This window comes from Typopeltis vanoorti, chromosome 25 (assembly GCF_054136105.1).
Source record: "Typopeltis vanoorti isolate ZY-2024b chromosome 25, IOZ_Tvanoo_1.0, whole genome shotgun sequence".
Lineage (NCBI taxonomy): Eukaryota > Metazoa > Arthropoda > Arachnida > Uropygi > Thelyphonidae > Typopeltis > Typopeltis vanoorti.
Genome location: NC_143573.1, coordinates 40,674,306 through 40,700,884, shown reverse-complemented (window position 1 = coordinate 40,700,884; position 26,579 = coordinate 40,674,306). Strand labels below are relative to the sequence as shown.

At 35.9% G+C, this 26,579-nt stretch overlaps 1 protein-coding gene across 1 annotated transcript in view; it reads left to right on the top strand.

The window, feature by feature from the left end:
- The window catches only part of LOC150092681 (lipase maturation factor 2-like), a 332,985-nt gene that overhangs the window by 283,829 nt on the left and 22,577 nt on the right, over positions 1–26,579 (top strand). Inside the window, exon 14 of the mRNA XM_090414594.1 lies at positions 22,310–22,421. Within this exon, the coding sequence (XP_090270720.1) occupies positions 22,310–22,421 (112 nt within the window). The remainder of the gene's footprint in view (positions 1–22,309; positions 22,422–26,579) is intronic.

The following is a 26,579-nucleotide window of genomic DNA, read 5'->3' as shown; positions in this document are numbered from 1 at the left end:
TATGAGATGGCATCAAAATGTTTCGAGACTAGCTTTGTTTACGAGAAATTACTTTATTTATCTACATTTACACACTAACTTCTTCAAAATAGTCCCCTTGCATAGCAATACGGCACTCCCAGTGTTCCCGCCACTTCTGGAATGTGTCCTGGAAGTCTTCTTTTTGAAGCGTGTCAAGGTCCTTCTGTGATTCGCGCTGGATCTCCGCATTGGTGTCAAAATGGCAACCTTTGAGCTGGATCTTCATCTTCGGGAAGAGGGCGAAGTTTGCAGGAGCCAAATCTGGCGAGTAGGGTGGGTGCGGAAGTGAGATCATCTTGTTTCCAGCAAGAAACTCGCATGTGAGAAGAGCTCGGTGACAGGGTGAATTGTCGTCGTGGAGCATCCAGTTTATTGCGCACCACAGATCAGTTGCTTTCACCGAATGTTCTCCCTCAGATGCCTTAAAACCTGGCAGTAGAACTTGCTATTGATGGTCTGACCCCTGGGGACGAATTCTCGATACATGATGCTGTGAATGTCGAAAAAGATGATGAGCACACTTTGTCGAGCTGCAGACCTGCCTCTCCTTTTTCGTCATGGAGATGATGGGCCCTTCCATGAAGACTGTTGCTTTGTCTCAGGGGCGTACCTGTATACCCAAGTTTTGTCACTGGTAATGATCCTCGACTTGAAGGACGAGTTATCCACAGCACACTGACGGAGTTCTTGGCAGACTTCAACGCGGTGTTCCTTCTGCTCCTGGGTCAGCAGCCTGGGGACGAACTTGGCAGCAACATGGTGCATGTTCAAATCACACGAGGTTTGCCTGGACTGTTCCGTATGAAACACCGACAATGACAGCAATGTTGTGGAGTGTTCTCCGACGATCCTCATGCACAAGTTGTTGAATGGTTTCGACATTTTCAGGGATCGAGCTGTTAAAGGTCTTCGTGATCTCTCGTTGTCTTCCAGTGATGTTCTTCCGCTCTTGAAGTGCACGTGCCACTCAAAACACCTCAAATGACTCTTCAGTATCGCCATAAACTTACCAAATCGTGTCAAACGTCTCTGTGGCAGATTTGCCCAGTTTCATGCAGAATTTCACGTTCGCTCTTTGTTCTAACTTGCTGTCCTTGATGGAATCGCAGACATGGTAATGCACGTGGTCAGAATAGCACCAGTTGCACAGCTCCTGATGTACACAGGATGATGTCTTTTGGCACACTGACTTATGAAGGTCGGTGGTCCCTGTGACTGTGCGTTCAGCCTTGTGCTGCCATCTGTTGGCATGTTACAAACTGGTCTCGAAACTTTTTGATACCACCTTGTATATTTATTTTTTAAAATATTGGCAATGTAAAAGTGGCCAAGACCAAACATTTATGTAAATAAGCATAGAGAGTATACTCGCTATTAGTATACATATACTCTCTATGCTTACTATCATTTGACATCAGAATAGAACACTTCTGAAACCAAAACTAATTTTCTTCAGCATGCATAGAGAAATTTTAGCATATAAAGCAAGAAAATACTAAAGAGTGTAGTGTAATAATATACAATAAGTTTTTTGGAGGATGTTTATCTTTGAACAAAAGCACATTTTGGCAGATGTATATCGTTAAATATATCGTGCACAATCCTCATGATGTTATGCAGTGTTTCATTCACTAACAGTGGAGAACAATGAGAGAGAGAAAAACTGTAGTGTTGGGATGTAAATTCAAGTATGGAATGAAATGGAAATATTAAGAAGTGCACAGACATACAGTCTGTTAATGGCAAATGGTATATACCGATATTTCCAGCTACTTCTTACAGGAATTTAAAATAACTTTTGATAATTCCTGCAGTGATTGGAACAGAAATGATTAATATGTCCTTTCCTTATTATATAAGCAATGTGGATATTAGATCCAGCATTATTTCAAAGCCGAACATAGAAACTGTGAAAGTTTCGTAAAGTAAGTTGACCAGAGAGAGCTTATGGGAATACACTCCCTGGCATTCATAAGTTACCTTAGTGTGGACTACTTAGTCCACACTAAGTAATCCACACTGCTTAAAATTCGGACAATACACTTCTTCATTCCAAAAACAAAGTTTTGGAATGGAAGCAGTGTTTTGTCTGAATTTTCTCTCTATTATTGGAAGGTACAACCTTAGTTAAATTCTTCTCTAATGGTGAGGATGGGATGGATAGTTACTAATACCTTGAAATTTGAATGCAGAATACAATTGGAGTAATTATCTACTCTATTTACTCAGAAGTGCTGAAGGGTTATTTTTAGTTTAAAGTGCAGTCTGATGGATTATTATGATATGATAGCTTGCCCAAAATAAGTGTCATGAGTTTAAAATCTTTAATCAAGCTAATTGCATATTTATCTCTAATTTTTTACATGATTAAAGAGAAAGTGTGTGAAATTGGTTTAATATTTTAATATTGATATAATAAATTGTCCTTATGTCATGTATATTATTATTATTTTATTATTAAGAGAGACCTCAAGGGAGGCCATATACAGTGTGCCCATTAAGTAATGAGGCAACAATTATATCAAAACAAAGAACTATATTTGGAATTGTCAGTTACACAGAATCAAAATAATCTCCTTCCAACTCCACACAACGTTTATATATGTCGTACAGGCGTTTGAGGGTGTGGTGGAAGTCCTGAACGTGAACCTCCTTTAGTTTCTGGGTCACAACACATTGAAATGTCCTCAATGTTACTGAAGTAACATTGAGGACATTCAACACACTTCATCTTTGGGATGAGGAAGAAGTCTGCAGGAGCCAAATCTGATGAATGGGAGGAGGGGGTTCGATCACACAGATTGATTTCGAAGCCATAAACTGCCTCACTGGCAGTTCACAGGGTGTTCCTGTGTGCTACAAATCTCAAACAAATCTTCCTCTTGTGCAGATCTCTTTCTAAGATTAATCTGGCTATTTTCTTACCAATACCAAGCTGTACAGCGAGTAGCCTAGTAATTATTTGCCTGTCATGGACAATAATTTCCCTTAGTTTTCACCACATTTTCATTTGTCTGTGCAGAAACTGGCCATCCACAGTGTAGTTCATCCTCCAGGGACCCTCCCCCCCCTCCCCTCTTTAAACAATGAAAACCAGAGAAACACCTTGAACAGCTCACAGTCGTTGCCGTAAACTTTTTTAGGTCTTGGTACACTACACTTCTGTAGCAGTTTTTCCTAATTTGCAGTAAAATTTTATCACTACTCTTTTGCTCCATGATGCAACTTCTGACATGCTCCACTCACACACTCTTACTTCAACAGATGCCACACAAAAACACCCAACTCGAAAGTTGCACCTGCGATTTACAACATACTCTATCGTTGAAAACTATAAACTCATTTGTTAGTTTTATTTAAAGGGCTGTCCTGTAAAAAAAAAAAAAAAAAAAAAAATCAATCTCATTACTTAATGGGCACACTGTGTACTATTTGTACCAGCTGTCATACCTATTCTTGAATTCATTCATGCTACTTGCACAAACAACATCCAATGGTAATCCATTCCAATCACATACCACCCTGAGAGAAAAATCAGCATTCATTCTCAACTTCCAAGCATGACCTCACATTCTTTCTCCACCCTCCATAAAATAAAAAAAAATTCCATCTACTGAAATTCTGTATAACCAGAAGTTTGTCAGTTTCAATCATATCACCTATCATTTTCCTATTTGCTAGTGTCTGCAGCCTATAAAATCTCAATCTGTCTTCATAATTAGTTCCACAATCCTCATATCATTTTTGGCACTCACCTTTGCACTCTCCACTGTATCAGAATCACCACAGAGACCAGACCTGCATGCAATACTCCAAGTGAGGTCTTATCAATGCTTTGTAAACAGGCAAAATAACTTCCTTATCTTTACATGTCATGGTTTGTTTCTGCATTGCAGTTATTCTCATTGTATTTACAGTTTTTGCTTTTTGACCCTTGAAGTTCAACTTCTCTTCTACTAAAACTCCATGATCCTTAGCTTGATCAGGTTCTTCTAGCATAATCCCACCAACAATAATACAAGATTGGATATCTAATCACACTAAAATAGTTGTTTACCTTATATTTATTAACATTGAATTGATAGCCATTTTTACATGCTCACAATTCCAGCTGATTCAAATCATTCTGCAAGTACTTCATATCAACTGCATTCCTGATTTCCTGACCTATCTTTGCATCATCAGCAAATAGCTATGATAATTGTATATAATATTTGATTTATTAAATGGTGTTTTTTTTTTTATTATTGTTATTATTTGAAATAATAACAGACTTCAACTGTGATAGACAATGATTAAGTTTTCTTCGAATTGAGTTAATTCTTGAGTATGAGAGCAGCAATAATGTTTCCATAGGAGACGAACCTGTTTGGTTTTTTGGCAAATGATAGATGATTGATTACCATAAGGGAAATATTTCATCTTCATGTTAAAATATACAAGTCCATAGAAAGTGATGTAGACATCATGCAGATAGTATTTTTTTTTTTTTTTTAAATCACTCCTACACATAAAAGGTCTCAAGATCTACAGCACAAAATATTGTGTACACGAGCACGTGATTAAGAGAAAACGAATCTGTAAATGTTTCTTTAACAGTTGAAGATTATATGTATTGGGAAAAATGGTATGGGAAAGTCCCTTCCATAAGACAGGTATATGGAATGAAGAAAGAGAATAAGTTGGTTTTGTGACTTTGCAGGTGAATGGTATGTGGATGTTGACCAACAGCCACTTTTGTTCATACATAACTAGAGAGAAATGGAGGGAAGTGAAAGTGCTATCAATGGAGTGAACAGGAGCAGCATTCCTGAATACCTATAGAAAAGACTATGCAGAAACAGAGCATCGGTGGGAAGTGATTGGAGGGAGTCAGTGAAAGCAGGATCATTTATTAAGCATATAGCCCTATCCTTGATACAATCTAGCACTGAGAGAAGTTTTTTGTGCCAGCACAAATGTAACAGTATTCTAAAGTTAGGTACATTTGGCATGTGTAACATCTTGAGTTGAACAGAAGAGAATCAGTGTTTAGAATGAAAAAGAATACCATCCTGTTTTTCGAGGCTGAAGGGACATGATGCTTATCCCAGGATTGGTTTAGTAAGAAATTAATCTGAGGAAGAGAAAACCCATCTTGATAGGTGAATGGAATGTTACCAAAAAATGAAAAGGAGTGTGGCATAATCTTCCTTTTGAAAAAAAAGACTGGCTTGTGTTTTTGGTAATATTAAAATTTACTAAATTATCTTCATCTCACTTATGAATGGCTAAAAGATCGTTTGTAAGGCATTGGCCATAAAAGCTTGAAGCTTGAGTCACCTGAGTACTACAAAGTTTTGTGAATAACAAAGAATTGAGTGTGCTGTTATCAGCAAAGCTATGAATAGGATTTCGCATTAGTAAGAGAAGATTATTGATATAAAGGAGGAAGAGTGTAGATGAGAGTACAGAGTCTTAGAGTACTCTGGCATTAATGGAAAAATCATATGAGAGCAAAACTTTCATCATGACTCACATTGAACGACTAGAGGAAGTTGGTAATACATTCACAAAGGATGAGGGAAATCATAAGATAACAACTTGAAAAGAAGGCCATGATGCCAAACTCAAGCAGATGTCTTTGAAATATCAAGAGCAACCACATGGGATTCTCCAAATCTTTCCACAGCCTGTGTCCAAAGGTGGCATGTGTTTGTGAGGTGACCTGCCATAGAATGAGAATGGCAGAATCCTCATTGATGATCACTGATTAACCACTGGCTTTAGGTAATGAAGACATGATTGTTGACCTTCTCCATCACTTTTGAGAGTATTGAAGTGAGGGCAATGGATGATAGTTTGATGTCCGACTTTTATTTCCCATTTAGGAACAGGCTAGATAAAAGCTTGTTTCCATGTTGATGAGTAAGCATCTATCCATCAGCATGGAAGCAAGCTTTTAAAGGTAATATAGGATGAGTTAGTTCTGAAGCATAAGTGTTTAGTATAACTGGAGGAATATCATCTGGGCTGGAGGACTTATTAATAGCATGGCTATTGAGTTTTTTTCTAACATTCTAACAAAAATGAGGAAGCAGGCTGAGGGTCGTGATTAGAATAGTGTGGAGGTGGGAGATTTACCTTCATCATTTGAACAAGAATTGGAGAAGACTAATGTCTGGAAGTCTTTATCATTGGATGTTTCTGTTTCTTCATCAGCATGTGAGAAAGGGATTGAAACATAGTGGTAGGGGAAGAAGTTTTGCCAGACTCAACTGCTATTTGAGTAGGAGATAAGCTGGCAAGTTTAATGCATTTTTTTTCTTACATAGTCTGTTTAATGTAAGACTTTGTAAAGGCAAAAAAATGCTTTGAGTTAAATCCAATAAAACTAGTATGTAATAGATTTCCTACTCCATTTGGTATAAGTTGTCTTGAATTTATTCTTAAACTACTACTGTTCATATATATGCTAAAGAAATTACTTTTCTCTAGTTCCAGTTATCTTTAATTGACATAGAACACTGTGCATACTTAAATGAAAGAGTTAACTGTGTCATGCTTGGAAAGACCACAGGAATAATTTGATTTAGTACGTCTTTTAAAGGGGAATGGAGGGGTGGTGAAGTGCAGTATATAGCCTCTCCCACTCAAATGCCACCCTGTTTTTAAAAGTACAAAAATAAGGCACTGGCCACTGGTTGGGCAGTATAACCCTAACAAAGTAACTGCTATTAGAATTGCCTGTCCTGAGAAAATATGATATACTTTCAGGTCACAACCAAAGAAAAGATAAATGAAACCAAAAAGAAGGAACATATAATGAAAATTGTAACTTGGATTGTAAGGAGCATCACATGCAAAGAACTTGATGAAAAATTAAACCAAGCCAATGTAAAGATATATCTTCTTCTTGGATATGTCAATCCAAAGATTTGTTGGTGGCAGCAGTACATCATAGTGTCCTATCTTGTGCTTTCCTTTTTTCTTTTTTCCCCTCTTTGCAGCTTTTAGCTCCAGTTATTAAGTTGTTTATATAGGAGATTCTTGGTCTACCTCTTGGCTTCTTTTCTTCTACCATTCCCTCCATTATTTCTGTAAGCAGTGCTCCATGCCTCAGATGGTGTCCAGTTATTTTTTTCTCTTATTAATGCAGTTCAGTAGTAACCACTCTAAAATCATGCTTAGCACTTCTTCATTAGTCTTTCTTTCCAAAGAAAGACTAATGAAGAAGTGCTAATTTCCAACTTATTCTCATCATCCTTCCCCAGCACCAAAGTTCAAATGCCTCCCACTTCTTGTTTTTATTAATGTCCAAGTTTAAAAGCCATGTAATGCTGTGTTCATGTGAATGTTTTCACTAGGCTCATTTTAGTTGAATGCTGAGTTCTTTATTAGTAAGAATGTTTGTTCTATTGTAGAATATCTTTTTGGGCAAGCGTATTTTTTCTTTTATATGTGATTGGCTTCTTCTGTCTGTGATGAGACTCCTAAGGTATTTAAAGGATGTTATCTGTTGTATTGGGTTATTTCCAAGTTTATTTTCATGGGATTCCCTTTACTTGATTATTAGTTTAGTTCTCTTGTAATTAATTTTGAGATTATACTGTGAAAAATCTCATCTTTGTCAGAGTGGATTTCAGTTTATCTTCATTATCAGCGATAATTGCTATATCATCAGCAAATCATAGCCAGTTAATTTCATTTCCATTTATCTTAATTCCTATTTCTATTGGTTAATTTGTTTATTTTCAGTGTAGAGATTAAACAGTATTGAAGAAAGAACATTCTTGTCTTACACCTTTACGTATCCTTGCCATTATTATTTTGCTGTTTATTGTTTCTATTTGTACTTCTGTGCTCGTAGAGATTAAATATGAGCCTTCTATCTCTCCAATTTACTTTTATTGTTTTTAAGATTTAAAACATTTGGTTCTAGTCAAGACTATCAAAGACTTTCTCCAGGTCAAGGAAAACTATCAGAGTATGTTTATTCTTCTCAAATCTTCTTCCTATATTAGTTCTAAGAGCTAAAATTGCATATCTTGTCCCTTGTTTCCTGAACCCAAACTGGTCAATGCTGATATATTCTTTGACCTTATTTGTTATTTTTTTTGAATAATTTTTAGTAATATTTTTTAAACATTTGATATTAAACTTCTTGTTCAAAGATTTTCACACTTGTCTGTATTATTTATTTTAGTAATAGCAATAACAGAGCATTGTGTAAGGTCTTTGGGAATGATTTCAGTTTCATATATATCCTTTATATCTCATATATATAAGTATGATTTATTTATATTTCCTGAATATTTTATTAATTCTGAAGGAATGTTATCAACTCCTGGTGTCTTGTTAGAAGACAGTTCATTTAGCATGCATGCAAATTCATCTTGTAATATGGTTAAGCTAATTTCTTCTACATCAAGCCTTGTTTCATCTTCTATGGCTAGATCTTCTCCTTTATTGAGTTCTTCTAGGTGCTCCTTCCATCTTTCAGAAATTACATTATCTATAAGAAGGTTTCCATATTTATTTTTAATAACTGTGCTTCTTGTTTTGTTATCTCATTCCTTTTATTATTATTAACACCAGACTTCCATGGAATTGAAAGACTCATCGTGGGAGGTAAACACTGTTACACACAATCCCATCAAACCATGCTTTAAACACATTGAATGTATATGCATTCATCACAGTCAGGCAATGAATTCCACTAGCCAACCACTCAGCCACATTAACCTTTTAACAATTTAAATGTCTAAGTCCATCCCCTCTCTTCGTTCTGCATGTGAATCGAGTCAACTGCATTGCTCATATCGTGTGTGTGTGTGTGTGTGTGTGTGTGTGTGTGTGTGTGTGTGTGTGTGTGTGTGTGTGTGTGTGAATACATCCTAGCCAAATATGTGTACTCAAATGTATAAACATGCATAAATGTGCTCAACAATGCAATGCATAATTAGGAATTTTTTAAACAACACCACTCTTGTATAAGCATGTAGTAGTTGTTAGTTTTTTACTGTTTGTCTACTAGTTTTCGTGTTTACACCTGAAGAAATGGGGGGAAAACCGTTCCAAAGGACAGGTGTAGATGGAATGAAAGAAGAGGTGGTGAAGTTGGTTCTGTTAGTTTCAAGATGGACTGTAAAAGGGTGTTGGTTAGCAGTGGCTCTTATTTTAATGATTTTGGAGAAGAATGCAGTAATAATAGTGGCCAATTCAGCTGAGCACTGTCCATGAAAATATCTGTAAAAGCACAAGACAGAAACTGAAGATTGGTGTGTGTGTGTGTGTGTGTGTGTGAGAGAGAGAGGGATCATTAATTATCCAGATTGCTCTCTTCTGGATAGAATTGAGCATGGTGGTTTTTTCCCAAGAGATCCTGTGGGTTGTATCCAAGACATGGTCAGCCAGGCCTGACTGACCATAGTCGTGGTTGCAGACATATGACTTGCATTCTTCTAGGCGGATGGTTGCTGATCTGCCTGTCTGTCCAAAGTATGCCAGCTTACAGGAACAGGGTGCTTTATAAACTCCAGGCACTGAGAGAGGAGGGAGCTGATCTGTTGTAGAATGAATAAGGGTAGCAAGTTTGCAGTGAGACTTAAATGCTGTGTGTAGGTTGCACTTATTTAAAATCTTGGCTATTTTTTCAGAAGTGCCACGGATATGGTGATGGCATTTCTAACCTCTTTCTGAAGAGGTGGCCGGAGAATGGAGGAGGAACTGATTATTTTTAAATACTGTGATCGCTGTAGCCATTGGGGAGGAAGGTGTTATGTATGTGGTAGAGCTCAGTTGCAAGGGCGGTTCCACTGGAACAAAGATTGTGGGCTCTCTTGGTTAGAGTTTTAATAATGCCATATTGTTGAGCGAGGTGGTGGTGGGAGAATTTGTGAATAGATCTGCCTGTGTCTGTAGGTTTCTATATACACTGAAGAAAAGTGAACCATTAGGAAGCCATGTAACTATGGTGTCTAGGAAGGGTAAACTATTGTTCTTTTCCTTTTCCATTGTGAACTGGATTCTTGGATGTAGGCTGAGGTGACTGAGGAAGGAGTCTAATGTGTCTGGGCCATGAGGCCAAATAAAGAACACATCATCTACGTATCTTAGCTTGATAGAAGGTTTGAGAGGGGCTGAGTCTATGGCTCATTTTACAAAATTTTCCATATAAAAATTGGCAAGAGGAATGAGAGGGGGAAACCCCTAAACCCATGGCAGTTCCCTCTATCTGCTTGTAGATTTTGTTCTTCCAAGAAAAATAACCAGAATTGATGGCAAAGGAAAAGAGATCTAAGATGTCAGAATGAAAAACGTTTTCTAAGAGTGTTAAGGTATCAATTAAGGGAATATTGGTAAACAGTGAGATGTCAAAGCTTACCGATATGTCTGTTATTTAAGGCTAGATTTTCTATTAGGGTTTTAAAATGGGTAGAGTTTTTATATAGGATGTGGAAAGTCCAGTGAGGGGGGGGGGGGGTGTTCAGAGAATTAGGCAGCTGTTTTGACAGTTTGTAGCAAGGTGTGTTAGTAGCATCTACAATAGGTCTTAGTGGGGAATTAGGTTTGTGGATTTTTGTTAAACCGTATATTTGGGGGATGGGAACAGAAAGATTTGAGTTTTTTCGTAATATCCGGAGGCTAGGAATATACTTTTTTAAGTAAGTTTTTTAATTTTTTAATTTGTGTTTTTGTGGAATGTAGGTAGAGCAATCTCAGAGGATAATCTCCATTTTTCGATTGTATTCCATGGCATTAAGGACGACTGTGGCATTACTCTTATCTGCTCTGGTGATGACGAAACTTTTGTCTTTCCATAAGTTCCTGAGAGCAGTTCGTTGGCTGGACGATAAATTACTTTTTGGAGGAGAAGACTGGGCGAGGATGTTGGCAACGTCAAGTCTGATGTTATTTGCTATCTCGGGTGCTAAGTTCGATCCTGCGTTCGATATTATACATTATATCTAGCACAGCCACTTCTTTCGGTGCGACCACGAAATTGTGGCTGAGGCTTAGGGCACTGACGGAATCATCGTTGAGCCTTTTGGAAGATAGATTAACTACTGTCTGGAGCAGTTGCGGTTTGGATTTACACAGGTTGTTATACTTTTTTATATGTTTATTTTTTTATTTTTTGGAATTATTTCTGTGTGGAAGTTTCTGAAATGCTAGAGAGAGAGAATAGACCAAAGTTCAGGGTTAAGTACTGCTGAGAGCTCTAATTGTAAGGTGTTCATCTCTGAGATGGTGGCACGAGTAGCGGCAATTTGTTACCACAGCAGTGCAAAGCTGGCACTGTTATATATGCGGAGGTCTTTTTTTTTTAATGAAAATTGATCTAATACCCAACACAGTTGGAAAACCGCCATGGGTTCCCCCTCTCTCGCTCCCTCTTGCCAATTTTTATATGGAAAATTTTGAAAAACGGGCCATAGAGTCGGCCCCTTTCAAACCGTCTATCTAGCTAAGATATGTAGATGATGTGTTCTCTATTTGGCCTCATGACCCAGACACATTAGACTCCTTCCTCAGTCACCTCAACAGGTTACATCCAAGAATCCAGTTTACGATGGAAAAGGAAAAGAACAATAGTTTACCCTTCCTAGATACCTTAGTTACATGCCTTCCTAATGGTACACTTTCCTTCACTGCATACAGAAAACCTATGCATACAGGCAGATACATTCACAAACTCTCCCACCACCACCCTGCTCAACAATATGGCATTATACCATATCATGTTCATATCATCAGAGGATGTCATAAATGAGTTGTCAGATCTCCTTCTGGTTGGTGAGAGTGGCCATGAAGTGTTACCTAGGTGGTTGCCAGCTATATGAGGACTTCTCTGAGAAAAAGATACACGTGGAACTGTGAGGCTTATTAATATGAAAAACTCAGGAGAGAGAGCCTGCTTGTAGCTGTATAATGGAATGAGGATTCAGGTGCAAGGAGATCGGTGCTGCTTGGTTGCTGTTCAAGAGCTATCTAGTAGAAGCAGTTTCTAAATATATTCCAAAAGTCAAAGATTAAATAAGATGGGTAAGAAATGGCTAAACAAAGAAATTAAGCATGCAATCTAAAAAAAAAATAAAAAAAAATCAGCTAACGCCAATCTGAGGCAGCATAAGATGAGTGGTAATAATTAATTGCATGAGAAATACAAAGAGCAGACAGGGAAGTTGAACTGGTTGGTAAGGATTCAAGTGCAGTATATGGGCAGCAGTAACTAATGAACCAAAAAAAATAAATAAATAAATAAAATTCTTGATATGCCCTCAGGGAATGTACAGGATAATTATGATAGTACTACATGAAAAAGTTACACCATTATTGACTTCTGATGAACAATTTTCTTACAAATTAATCTGTTCTGTTCTCTCAAAACTCCAACATTATTAGATCCTATATTTGTGTCTTGTAAGGCGCTCTTTACTATACCAATCCATTTATATCTTGGTCTTCCTCGGGGTCTTTTTTCCTACCAACCTGGCAAAGAACACTTATTTTGCAAAAAAAAAAAAAAAAAAAAAACATAGGGAGTTCTTTTTTGATATATAGCCAGCAGAAGAAAGAATGATTATGGAAGGATGATACTGATAGGCCTTTTAAAATAGTAAAAGGATAACCAGAATAGAAGATATATCATTGAGATACTGAATGAGCAGTTTACAAACGTATTTCATCCTTGTGAATGAGACATAATGCAGAGTTTGAGTGCAGTGGAGGGGAGGGGAGGACTGAGAGGTATGTGGGTAATAACTGAGTAAACTCATTGTTAATAAGGTTGTGGGAGTTAATATATCATTGCATGTCTTGAAGGAGTGTGCCGAGGAATTGACGTTTGCCTTGATGTACTTATTTAATATGAGTACTACATTAAATTCCAAAGGAGTGGAAGGAATGCAAAATTGTACTACTACTTAAGGGAGGTAATAAGACTCAGGTTTCAAATTATAGGCCAATCTCTGTGTGTCAGGTCAATACCCTGATACAGATGGTTAAAGTGTTGGAGAAGTCAGGACCAAGATTTAAAATTGGATTGACAACAGTGGCATTCCATTTAATGGATAATGTGAGTTTGGTAAAAGAAAATAATGTTTCAGTAATCTGCTTATTTATTACGATAAAGTGACAAGTTTATTGGACAAGGAGGGAGATGCATACACAGTGGTTTTCATTGATTTTGCAAAGGCTTTGATAAATTGCCACATAAGTTGGTAGTTAAATTGTAATAGATAAGGGTGGTTAATAAATTATTACATTGGATTGGAGATTGCCAATCTGATAGGCAGGGTTCGACAAATTATGTGAAATCCTACTTGCTATGCAAAAAATATATACTCATCCCAGGTTCCCTTCCCCCTGTCCTCTATTTTTAATTATATCCCAATAAATCAGTTGAAGTTTAATAAAATCATTAGTGGAAGCTAATCACTGTTTAGAGAAAACTTCCATTGTGTGTGTGAGAACCATTCTAAGAAAGTCGATAAATAATAGGAAAAACCGTAAAAACATTTTTTTTTAAAATATAATTTATTATATTAATTTTTGTTATAGAAACCTCTGATTTTAGTCGGTATAGATGAAGAAGGCCTTTGGCTGGAAAGATCTGAGTTCAAATCCTGGGTGAGCATGCAAAGAATCTTCATCAGGGATTTTCAACTGTAGGTGATTTAGTCAGTCTCATACAGAGGTGCCATGGATTTCCTCCCCAAAACTCAGATGTTTCATCAGGTAAACCGGTTCACACTTATCTATAGGCATAAATACTTACCCTTAGAGAGAGAGAAAGAAAGAAAGATTCAGCAGAGGAATGGCAAGCCAACTGCATTAAATTTCTAAAACCCCTAATCAGGTGACTTAACCCATCTTGGACGGTTGAGAATTGGATGGATGGACAAAATTTTGTTATTGGAATGGCCTTTTATATTACTCATAATCTTCTGTATTTTTTTCAAGATAAAGTTTTTTAAATTATTTTTATTAAAGAAAAATGTTCTGTTTTGTCCAGTCTACATTTACTCGCTGGCTGGCAAAATCTACTCACCATGGCATGCATATTTGTCAAGCCCTGCTGATAAGTATATCAAGTTGTTTATGGGGCGGGGAACAATTTCAGCCAGTAGCATGGCTAATCTTAGATCTCGGTCATATCTAATACCTAGCACTTCCAGAAAAATTGATTAAATGCCTCTATAATTCAAAGCACCTTCTTCTCTCCTCCTATGTGTGTATCATGCTATTCTGTACATTTACGTTGCTTTCTTAGGACTTTGCCATTGTAATGCTTCTAGTAAAGCATTGTCTGTATGCATTTTTGTTCCTCAGTATATTCCCTTAGTCATTTTAGTTTCTCTACTACTAAATCCCCTTCATCCCCGTGTATGTGTAGGTATATATATGTGTGTGTATATATATATATATATATATATATATATATATATATATGTATATGTATATATATGTATATATAATTTAAAAACAGAAAAACTTAGACTACTCACACTACCAAGGTACCGTATTTACAATCTTTCATAGTTTGGAGTCATATAAAAAAACAAAGGAGTGCTTAAGGGTCAAAGCTGTATAACTGAGAGGAGACCTCCACATAGCCTTTCAAGGAATGCGGAGAACCGACTAGGGCTTCTGACCTAATGTCCAATCCTCACCTTCTCGTGGTGCACCCTGTTGGGTGTCTACTTTGATACTGAACGAACGAGGATGGGCTGGCAATTTGGGATTTAACCGACCAAATTGTATTCTTATGGGTTAAACCAAAATAAAAAATGATGGTACAACATGACAAAATTTCATGCCGCAGTTAAACGCCCGGTTAAACAAGGCCCCCGTTGTTTTCGCCAGGGAACCAGGGCGAACAGCGAAAAGTCAGCTACTGGAAAAAATCTGAAAACAAACCCCAATTCAACATCACTAGAGTTAAAGATCGGTACTATCAATGTAAGAAGCCTGAATGGCAAAAAAATGGAGCTAGCTGAGGAATTAGATAGGTACCAGATCGACATAACAGGGGTGACTGAAACAAAAAAGACCAAAACTGGTGAGATCTTTCTGAGCAATAAATACAAAATGTTATATTCAGGCAATGACAATCAAGGAAAAGGAATAGCCATAGTATTCAACACAAAATACGAGGCTAATCTTCTTGAATGGCAGTCAGTCTCAAGTAGAGTAATGTGGGCAAATATGAGAATGGGGAACTGGACAATGAGACTTATTTGTGCCTATGGTCCCACAGAAGGTTCTACTAAGGTAGAAGTGGAGGAATTTTTTGACGCTCTAGAAAAAGCAACTGACACAATGAAAAAGGAAAAGTTGGTCCTTGTTAGGGATCTAAATAGCAGAGTAGGAAATGATTGTGAGACATACAAAAATATTTTGGGAAAATTTGGAGAAAAGAGCAAAGCTAATAATAATGGCAAATATCTGTTGGATTTCTGCTCAGGACATGGACTGGTTATTACTAACACCATGTTCCAACATAAAAATGTGCACAAATTCACATGGAGAAAAGAGGCTAGGAATAAGAAAAGTCTCATTGACTATGTTATTGTTGATAGTGAGGTTTTCTCCCTGGTGCAGGACACCAGAGTGTACAGAGGATTAGAAATTGGAAGTGATCACGATTTAGTCTTGAGCAGGATAAAATTGAATTTCATATTGAAAAGAATAACATGTAAGAAAGTTTTAAAGCGAATAAAAGTTGAGCAACTCTCAGATGTGAACTGTAGACTAAAATACAGAAAGATTATTGAAAAGAAAATGAAAGAGTTTGAGAACAGGAATCAAGCCTTGGAGATTCAGTGGCAAACTCTGAAGAAAACATTGATTGATTCTGCCAGAGAGGCATGTGGTGAGGTTGTGTGCAAGGATAAAAAAAATCAGAACTCCCTGGTGTACACAGGAAGTTAAAGAGGCAGTGAAGGAAAAGAAGAAAGCATATCAAAAGTTCCTGGCAAATAAGTCAGCTTTCACTCTCACAGAATACAGAGACAAATGTAAGAAAGCTAAACACTGTGTAAAACTAGCTAAACAAAAGTCATGGGAGGACTTTGGCAAGAATATTATTATTATTATTATTATTATTCCTGATACCTCCAAGGAGTCCGAAGACTCATCGCGGGAGGACATCTTCAACTGTCTCTACACCTTACCTCTACTACGAATCAACGCCATCTACCGCCCACCTCCAACACCACCACAACTAGTAATTTTTGTCTGTAAATTGCGTGTGTTCTGAAGGGCCGATTTGTATGTATGCGGGATGAAAAACCCGAGTTTCCGGGAGAAAAAACCCTGCTACCTCCGTATGAGATCGGCTAACTCACCATCGATTGAAATCGACCAGATAAAGATTCCTCCCGTCGCGACGAGAATCGAACTTAGGCCTATTCCAATCGACGGGCGCAATGTACCGTCGTTCTTCCAATTGCGCTACGGAGGCGTTTTATATAGAAAATAAATATCAAGAAGGTGGCAAAATATTCTGGAGGTTGTTGAAGAAGCTTAGAAATGGAGGAAAGAGTGCTGTAAAAGGAGTTAGAGATGATAAAGGTGACATGAAAAAGGGAGAAAAAGATATCCTTGAAGTATGGAGTAATTACTTTGAAAAACTGCTAAATGAAACGAGCAGTGATGACAGCACAGTGATAAAAAAAACACTGACCAGGCATGCAGTCAGGAATACATATCCATACTTGAAGTAGAAAAAGCCATCAAAAGCTTGAAATGTGGAAAGGCAGCAGGAGTAGATGATATTCGACCAGAAATGCTGAAGTATGGTGGTATAAAAGTCTTACAGTGGCTGCACTGCATAGTTCAGAAAACCTGGACAGAGGGACGAATTCCCGATGATTGGAGTAGAGCTCTCATAGTATCCATATATAAAAAGGGAAATAAAACTGAATGTGAGAATTACAGAGGTATTTCCCTACTGAGTGTTCCTGACAAGATCTATGCAAGTATGCTTGAGAAACGGTTGAGAAGAATTGTGGAAGAAAAGCTTGGTGAAGAACAAGCTGGATTCAGGCCAAATAGAGGCTGTCAGGATCAGATCTTCACTTTACGACAAATAGTCGAGAGCATGGGAATATTACAAAGATCTGTATTTAAGTTTTGTCGATTTGGAAAATGCATATGACAAGGTGCCAAGAGAGAAGCTATTCAATACGCTGCAGTATATGGTGTCAATGGGGCATTATATCAAGCAATACTTAGTCTTTATTTGAGTTGTAAGTCAGCAGTTAGAATTGAAGGAAGTACAGGAAGATGGTTTAATGTTAAATCTGGTATGAGACAAGGATGTACATTATCCCCTCTGTTATTCATTATCTATATGGATCACATTATGAAGGAAAGTGCTATTAAACCTGATATCAAAATTGGAGATGTTAATGGCAGCTCTTTGCTTTATGCGGATGATGTTATACTTCTAAATAAATCCGCTACAAGTCTGCAAGATTCTCTGACTAAATTCAATTGCTGTTGTAATAGATATGGTATGAAGGTCAGCAATAAAAACACAAAGACAATGAAAATAGGCAGAATCATTGAAAATGTCAACTGTGTTGTGAATGGAGAACCTGTGGAACAAGTAAAACATTTCAGCTACTTAGGCACGATTTTTACTGATGATGGTAAATTAAATATTGAAATAGACAACAGAATCAGCAAAGATGGTACGGTAGGAAGTCAGTTGAATAAATTCATATGGAATAAGAGAGAAATTAGTCTGAACACTAAATTAGCTGTATACAAGAAGACAGTGTTCAAACCAGTTTTAACTTATGGATCTGATAACTGGGTCAGAAGTAAAACACTTGACCAAAGACTAGAGACCGCAGATATGAGAGTCCTGAGAAAGATTAGAGGCGTGAACAGATGGCATCAATGGCAATATCATATTAAAAATGAGGATATTAGGAAAGAACTTGACATTGTCAGCATCCAGGAATACGTTAGCAGAGCTAATCTCAGGTGGTATGGTCACTTAAATAGAATGGGAGAGGAAAGATTAGCAAAACAAGTGTTCTCTGCCAGGTTGGCAGGAAAACGACCCAGAGGAAGACCAAGATATAGGTGGATTGATACGGTACAAAGTGCCTTAGACGATAGAAATATAAGATCTGATAATGTTGGAGTCTTGACAAGTAACAGACTGATTTGGAGGAAAATTGTAGATAGGAAGTTAGTAATGATGTAATTTTTTCATGTAGTACTGTCATATCCTGTACACCCCTTGATGGTACATGGCAGGAATTTGATGATTATAAAAAAACAAAAAAAGAAATATTTGCAAAGTGTACTATTTGGTTTCCTATTGGAAACTCAGAGTTTTTTTTTTTTTTTCGTTACTTTTCTCACAAAACCTTATAAAACTCATGCAACTGACACATTGGCCTTTTGGAGAAATTTTATAAAATCGCTTACCAGCATTAAATACCCTAATTTGGTGCTTAGTCGTTTAAGGTTCAAAGTCATAACTGGAAGGAGACTCACAGTCTTTTGAGGAATGTGGGAGAATCGACAAGGCTTCTGACCTAATGTCGAAACTTCATCTTATCTTAGCGCACCCTGTAAATTCATATTCGTGTGTATAATGAGTGAGGATAGGCAGTGATTTGGGATTTAGGCAACCAAATTATATCCTGTATTGGCTTAAACCAAAAGAAAATGATGGTACAACATAATTAAATGTGATGCCAACTGCAGCATCACCAAGTTAAACAAGACCACAGCTGTTTTTGTCAAGCAACCCAAACAGTGGAAAATCAGCTCTTCGAACAAACTTGCTCAGCATCAGCAAAATTAAAGATGGGCACATCAACATAAATAGTGTTACCGAAACAAAAAACAAATAAACAGGCAAGATTCTTCTAAATACCTACAAGATGTTATAATCAAACACTGGTGGCCAGGAAAAAGTATGGAGTAACTATTAGTATTCAGCACTAAACGTGAAAATCTTTAATAGCATCTTAAGAGCATCTCCAATTATTAATCATTGGAGCCCACCATCAAAATGGATAATTGGACAATGAGACTTATTTGTGTCTATAGTACCAACAGGATCTAAAGCAGTGCAAGAATTTTTTGAAATATAAGAGATCAGCTCACATGTAGGAAAAGTTGGTCCTGGTAAGAGATTTAAACAGAGTAGGAAATGAATACCAAACATATAGAAATGTTTTGGGAAAATCTGAAGAAAAGAGCTAAGCTAATGATAGTACCTGCTGAATTTCTGTTCAGAAAATTGAATATTGTGTTCCATCATAAAGATGTGCACAAATTCACATTTAAAGAAGATGCATAAGTATTACTGACTGTGCTGTTGTTAATAGTTATAACTTTTCAATGGTTTTGGACACAAGTGTATGGAATTTGAAATAGAAAGTGATCATCCTTTAGTTTCCATCGGGATAAAAATAAATAAATACATGCACAGAAGTTTTAAAAAGAAACTGAGTTTGAATGACTTTTTGGGGTGAACTTGAAGACCAAGATGTTATTCAAGGAAACAATGAAAATTTGAAAACAAGAACAAAACATGAAACTGATAGTCACTCTGAACAGAACATTGAGCTTAGAGTTACATGATGGTGTTTGCAAGGATAAAAAAATCAGAAATCCATGGTAGACTCTGGAAGTTAAAGACAATCATAAAAAAGAAAGTGTATCAAGAGTTCATAGCAAGTCAGCATGCACTCTGAGAAAATACAGGAAAATGTAAGAATGCAGTGCATTGTGTAAAAGTAGCCAAACAGAAGTCATGGCAAGATTTTGGTTAGAATATAGAAGATGAATATCAGGAAGAAAGCAAAATGCTCTTGACACTGAAAATCTTTCATTAATAGCCTCCAGAATATTTTGCCACTTTAAGATGTGTAGAAAAGAATAAAGATGATAAAGGTAACATAAAAAGTGAACATAAAGATATTCTAGATATTTGGAGTAATTACACTGAAATGTTGTTACATGATACAAGTGATAGTGGTAGAAAATATTCAGATAGAATGCAGTCAGGAGTACATATTACTTGTAAAAAGAGGTAGGGGAAAAAAAGCTATCAGAAACCAGAAATTCTCAAATATGGAAATATAAAAATTAGTGGCCACACTGCTTAATTTAAATGGTACAATTCTAGGTGAAGAACCTTCATAGTCCCATCTCTAAATATCAATAAAACTGACGTTACAGAAGAATTTCCTTACTGAGTGTTTGGACAAGATTTATGTAAGCATACAGAGAAGTGGCTGGAGAAATTGTAGTAGAACTTAAGAAAAACAAGGTACAATCCAAATAGAGATGATCAGAATTTGATTTTCACGATTTTCACTGTAGTAGAGAAATTGTGGAAATATAAGAGGAATTTGTATTTAAGTTTCATAAAACAGGAAAAGTTATGACATCATGTCAAGAGATAAGATGTTCCAAACACCACGGTTAAATTGTAGTGTGAATGGGACATCGTATTGAGCAATGTATCAGCACTAAAAATTTAAGGTATGGCAAGATGGTTCAGTGTAAAATCATGTGTAAACAAGGGCACACACTTAATTCAACTATATTAATCGTATTATGAAGGAAAATAGCATTATACCTGATTTCAAAATGGGGAATGCTAATCCTTAGCTTTTTGTGGATAATGTTATACTGTTAAGGAATCCTGCAGACACTTGGATTTATTTAACTAAATGAGTGCCAGAAATATGGTATGAAAATCAGCAATAAAGAGATTATGAAAATAGGCAGGAATATTGAAAACATCAGCTGGAAACATTATCATGTTGTTTAAAACACAAATTTAGTCAATTTTTGATGAAGATGGCAAAATAAATATGGAAGGACATCAGGATTAGCAACAATATAATTTCATGGCAAGTATAATTTAATTGGTTTGTGGACTGTTCCAAAAATTTTTGTTGCATAATAGTAAGCTTACCAACACACAGTTTATAAAGTTGGGTGCGTGAGAGAGAACTCACTGGAATATTTCTGGTAATGTAAAAGTAATTTGTGTATTTTGTGTTTGTAAGACATTGAGAGAACATCATGTTATGAAAATGTGGTCTTTCCTAAAAAAATTTTTATACCAGAAAGAGAGAATATAAAACAAGTCTCCTAGTGACCACAAGAAAACATTTCTGGCACCATTGTATATTAAACTGTCTCACAAAATGTGATGTTTAAAGCATTGGATAAAAATGGACTTGCATTTCATTACCTTACTGAAAGTTAATGAAAATTTCTTTTATGAGCAACAATATACTGATAAAAATGGAATGCAGTGAAATGTTCATTAGCAGTGTTTCTAAAAGGAAAAATGTTTATATTATACTTCTAACTTGTTTATATTTACACTAACTTGTTGATGTGTATCAACAAGTTAGTGTAAATATAATAAAATGTGTAGATACGTGAATTTAATTTTGGCTGTTCATTCTACAAAATACTTTTTCTCCTCAGTTCATTTTATTTTGTAATACTCAGAGCACTGACCAGTGTTTAGCTATACTTATCTTTTGCCATGCTTATAACAAAGAACTCTAATGTTTTGGAAAAAAGCAAGTTCCATTTTTAAATTCTGTGCCCTGAAATACATATTTTCTTTTGATCTTGGTTACAAATCCTTGTTGTGCAAAGTAATTAAATTTTCATACAATGACCACAATTGAGAGCTTTTTTTTTGCCCATACTGTATTGCACACCTGTAATCACCTTTCCGCTTTCATTTCTGTTGTCTCTCTTTGTCTAATTTCATTCTATACGGTCATCATTTTACTCATAATAATCATCACAATCAAGTTTTTGTTATTTCTCACTGTACTAAAAGGTTCACCTTTTGTAAACAAAAGTCACATACAATAAAAATATGATTGTTAAAGTACTGAAATAATATTCATTTGCCAAGTGATATGTATACACATAAATTTCAGTCAAGTACATGTTTAGACTTTTTTTTTAGTTTGACTGTATAAAATATTCTGGTTCATTTTTTTTTTACTTTAAACAGTATTTCAGTATGTATACTTACCCTATAATTTATTTTTGTATATAAAAAGCATTTCAAATGAATTGAACACTTTCAAAGATTTATTGCTCAGTAACTATGTTTCATGTGCACATGTAGTCTATTGGAACTGTCACAATTGTTGTAATCTTACAGATGTGCAGTTACTACATCCTAATAAGAAACCTGGTTTACTGAGTAATAAATATTTGGAAGTGCTCAATCCCTGCCATTCTCAGCATGAAGTAAGTTTTTTTTTCCTTTTCTTTTCAGTTCTTGATCTACTTGATCATGACAAAATACCATTTCCATCAAACAGGCCACCTAAGTATATTAGAGCAACATTGTATAAGTACAAGTTTTCACCAATTAAAAACAGAAAGAAGTGAGACACTATTTATTGTTATACTGAATCTTAAGATTATTTCTTAACAAATATTTGAAAATTAACATTTATTCCAGCATTGTTAAGTGTAAATAATGAAAAAATCCTGCTTTTCTGATATGATTTAAGATTGCTGCACTGTGTAATCTTAAATCATATCAGAAATCTTAAGATTGTTGCACTGTGTAAGGCAAGGCTATACATTTTCCATGTTTATAATCTGAATTACATCAATGAGAACGATGATATAATGAACATTAGGAATGAATTAACCATGCTACTGGCCAAGATGTTAAAGGTATCATGGATGCGAAGTGCATATTAAAATTGTAATACCATTGATATTACATTGAAATATATGATGGATACGAAGCGTATGAGGATGCTTATTTGATCCATAATGGCTGGTGAGGTGGTTAAAATGGTTTAATGAATCCAGTATTTTGTATCACAAACTAGGATACAATATAAGAATTTTAATGTGCATGCAGGCAACACAAGAACCAGGTAGAAATGATTAGACTAAAACCTCAAGTTCTAGGAGGGACATTCTTTGTTACAATAAAGTTAAAATGTGGTGTGAAACTCTCCACAATATGGAAATTTTCAGGCCTCCCCAACAACCAAGGTTATATACTAATCTAGAAGGAATGGCATCTACTAGGATTTCACGTTTTCAGTCTAATTATCTCTACCTGTTCTTTGTGTTGCTTGCATGCACATTATGGTTCTTATATTTCTATATTTGTGACAAATGAAATATATTCATTTTATGTCATTTTAGCTCAAATAATAAGTTTCGATGCACACTAGCTTAAAAACATACAAATGAATAGTGATGTAAAAATAGATTGTAAAATCAACTGTTTACTCTGTATGGATGTCAGATTTTAAAATCTGCTACTAAGCTTCAAGAATCACTAAACAAATAACTTTCAAAAATTTAACTAAATTTAAATTAATTGAAATTTAAACTGCTTCAACAAATATGAATATTAGCAGTTATATTTTCAATAGTGAACTTACAGAATAAGTAGTGCACTTAAGCACATTTTCAGTGAACAGGGCAAATTAAATATTGAAGGAGATAACAGTGAGCAACAAATAAATTTTTACCTTGAAGCAAAAGTAGACAAGTCTGATCAATTTTGACATACTGAATTCAAATGTGAGCTTCATATTGTCTTGCCAACTTTCAATTTGAGAAATCAGAATTGTGTTGTCTTACTAATTTACTAATTGCCGGCCTGGTTGGCCAAGCGGCTAGCGTATCCACTCTCCAGCCAAAAGGCTGCAGATTCAAATCCCGTCGTGAGCATGGATGTTTGTGATTTTCTGTGGAAATACTAGTGGTGGTGATAGGAGGTAGATGGCCTTGGTGTAGTTGTGGTAGTTGTAGTTGGTTGGTGGATTGAATGGTGGAGACAGACAGTAGGTGTCCTCCCTCGATGAGTCTTCGGACTCCCTGGAGGTGTCACGTGATAATAAATAATAATAAATAATTTCATTATATATGAACCTATAGTGTATATACAGTAATACCCCACTTTGACAATCTACTCATATGATGCTTTTCAATTATGACCAATGATATAATCACGTAATCACAAGAAAGATATTTATTTAACCAAATATTTCGGTCTGGAAATAGCAGACCATCATCAGTGGTAATACAAGAACAGTTTAAAAAATACAAGCTAGAATACTAACAATAGATCGTTAAAATTATAACACGCCATGTGTTATAATTTTTGCTATTTCCAGACCGAAATATTTGGTTAAATAAATATCTTTCTTGTGATTACGTGATTATATCATTCAGCCTTATGTCGCAAGTATCCTTGAAACAACAGACAATTATGACCAATACCCATTTATATGACACTGCATTTGCTCATATGACTGTTTTTGTTACATGATGCTCCCATGAATCAACCGATACACAATTTTCACGACGTGGTTGTTTATGCTATTGCTGCTTGCTACGTTTTTGGCGTGTATTATAAACTGTTTATAACTATTATTTTATTGTTAATAATGGCAGATAAAATTCAAAGTAAAGGTGCTCTTGCTTCCAGTGAAAAAATTCTTACATGTAAACCTGTTACATTACATACTAATATACTAATTATTAAAATTAGTGACAATGGTGTATCAATCACTGAGATAAGCCACAGGCTAAACTTACCTTGCACTAGTGTTGTTATAGTAGTTAGGAACAAAAATAAAGTTAGCAAAGTGAAAAGTGCTATGCTAGTTATCCATAAACTAGCATAGCACATAACTACAGTTATCCATAAACATGTCATCGCCAAAATGGAAAAACTTTTAATGGTATAACGAAAACCAAATTATATTTATAACCAAACTTGTTGGCATGTTTCCTTAAGCCAAGTTATTCAAAATAACTTTTTTTTTTGTTTGCAAAAATTATTCTAAATTTTTTGTTTTCGTTTCTGACATAAACGCTTTATTTATGTCATTTATGCATATATGGCAACTTTTTCCATTTAAAAATGTTATTAAATGACTATATCATCTATATAAGTGTGGGGGGGGGAGGAAGCAGTGATTTGCTATATGATAAAATTCACTATAAAAATTCATCTGCTGATAGGGTTTCTCTGATTAAGAACCAGCATAAAAAATCAGCAAACATACTAGTCTTCCATCTTGCCTGAGTTATTGCTAATCCTTACAAGAAATGTCCTGAATGGAATTTTTTTATTGTTATTGTCACTAACAGCACCCATATCATAAAGAAAAATTCAAATATGAATACAAAAAGTGAATTTCCTTAAGTAACATGTTAGATTTTTCACTTATAATAAACCTTAAAGTTTAGCAATGGCAACTTTTGAAGGCCTATGATTTTTTCAAAAATTACTACATGTGGCGAAGAATGCTTAATTTCATGTTTCATTCACTTGGCTTGTAGCTGTATACTCACTCCCCTTGCTCTTCATGAAAGTGCTGTTGCAGCATATGAAAGAATCTATCTCATCAGTTACAGAACATGAAGATCCATTTTAAAGGCATTTCAAATGAAGATGAATTATCCTAGTCTTATATGGAGATGACAGGGTTTCCTTCTCAGAAACTTTGATTTTTTTTTTCATCTCACATGACACATACATACAGGCCAGGGAATATATGCAATTAACAGACGTAGCAGACAGTGTAAGTATGATTTAATCATCCTTTCATAGCATTAATTAGGTTTCTATGAATCCATGCTCTGGAAAGTATTAACCTGAATATTAATAAAACAATCATCCGCATGTTAAGTTCCAGACCACCATAGTATAGTGAATTTCGTCATATAGCAAATCACTGCTCTTCTCCCCCCCCCCCCCCTTCCCACACACTTATAGATGAACTAACTCAGTTTAACTTAGCACTGCTGACCTTACCTGACCTGCATAAATAAGACACTTTCTTAGACAAACTATTTGTGATTGAACAATACAGATATCATTTGTGTATTCCACATGAAATTGTTAAAGAGCCTGTTTTTGCTGACAGGCAAATTTCAGTGTTGTACAGTATAATAGAATAAGGAAGCCAGTATTGCCAGACTGGTTGGTCAAGCGGTTATCATATCCATTCTCCAGCCAAAAGGCTGCGGGTTTGAATCCCATCGTGGGCATGGATGTTTCCGGTTGTCTGTGAAAATACTAGTGATGGTGTAGATGATGATGGTAATTGCAATTCATTGTAATTGATGGATTGAGTGGTGGAGACAGAGTTGTAGAGTAAGTGCCCTCCCTCGATGAGTCTTTGGACTCCCTGGAGGGATCACATAATAATAATAATGCTAGCCTGGTTTGCCGAGTGGTAAGTGTGTCTGCTGTGCAACTGAAAGGCTGCAGGTTCGAATCCTGCCATGGGCATGGATGTTTGTATGCCTGTGAAAATACTAGTGGTGGTGGTGGACAGTAGATGGTATTGGTGTAGATGTGGTTTGCTGTAGTTAGTGGATTGAGTGGTGGAGACAGTTGTAGAGTAGATGCCCTCCCTCAATAAGTCTTTGGACTCCTTGGAGGTGTAAGTTAATAATAATAATTGGAGCAAGATAAAAGAAACTAGCAAATTTGAACACTATGGATATGCCAGTTGGATTAGAAGTAAAAGCCAAAATGGAGCTACTGAAGTGAA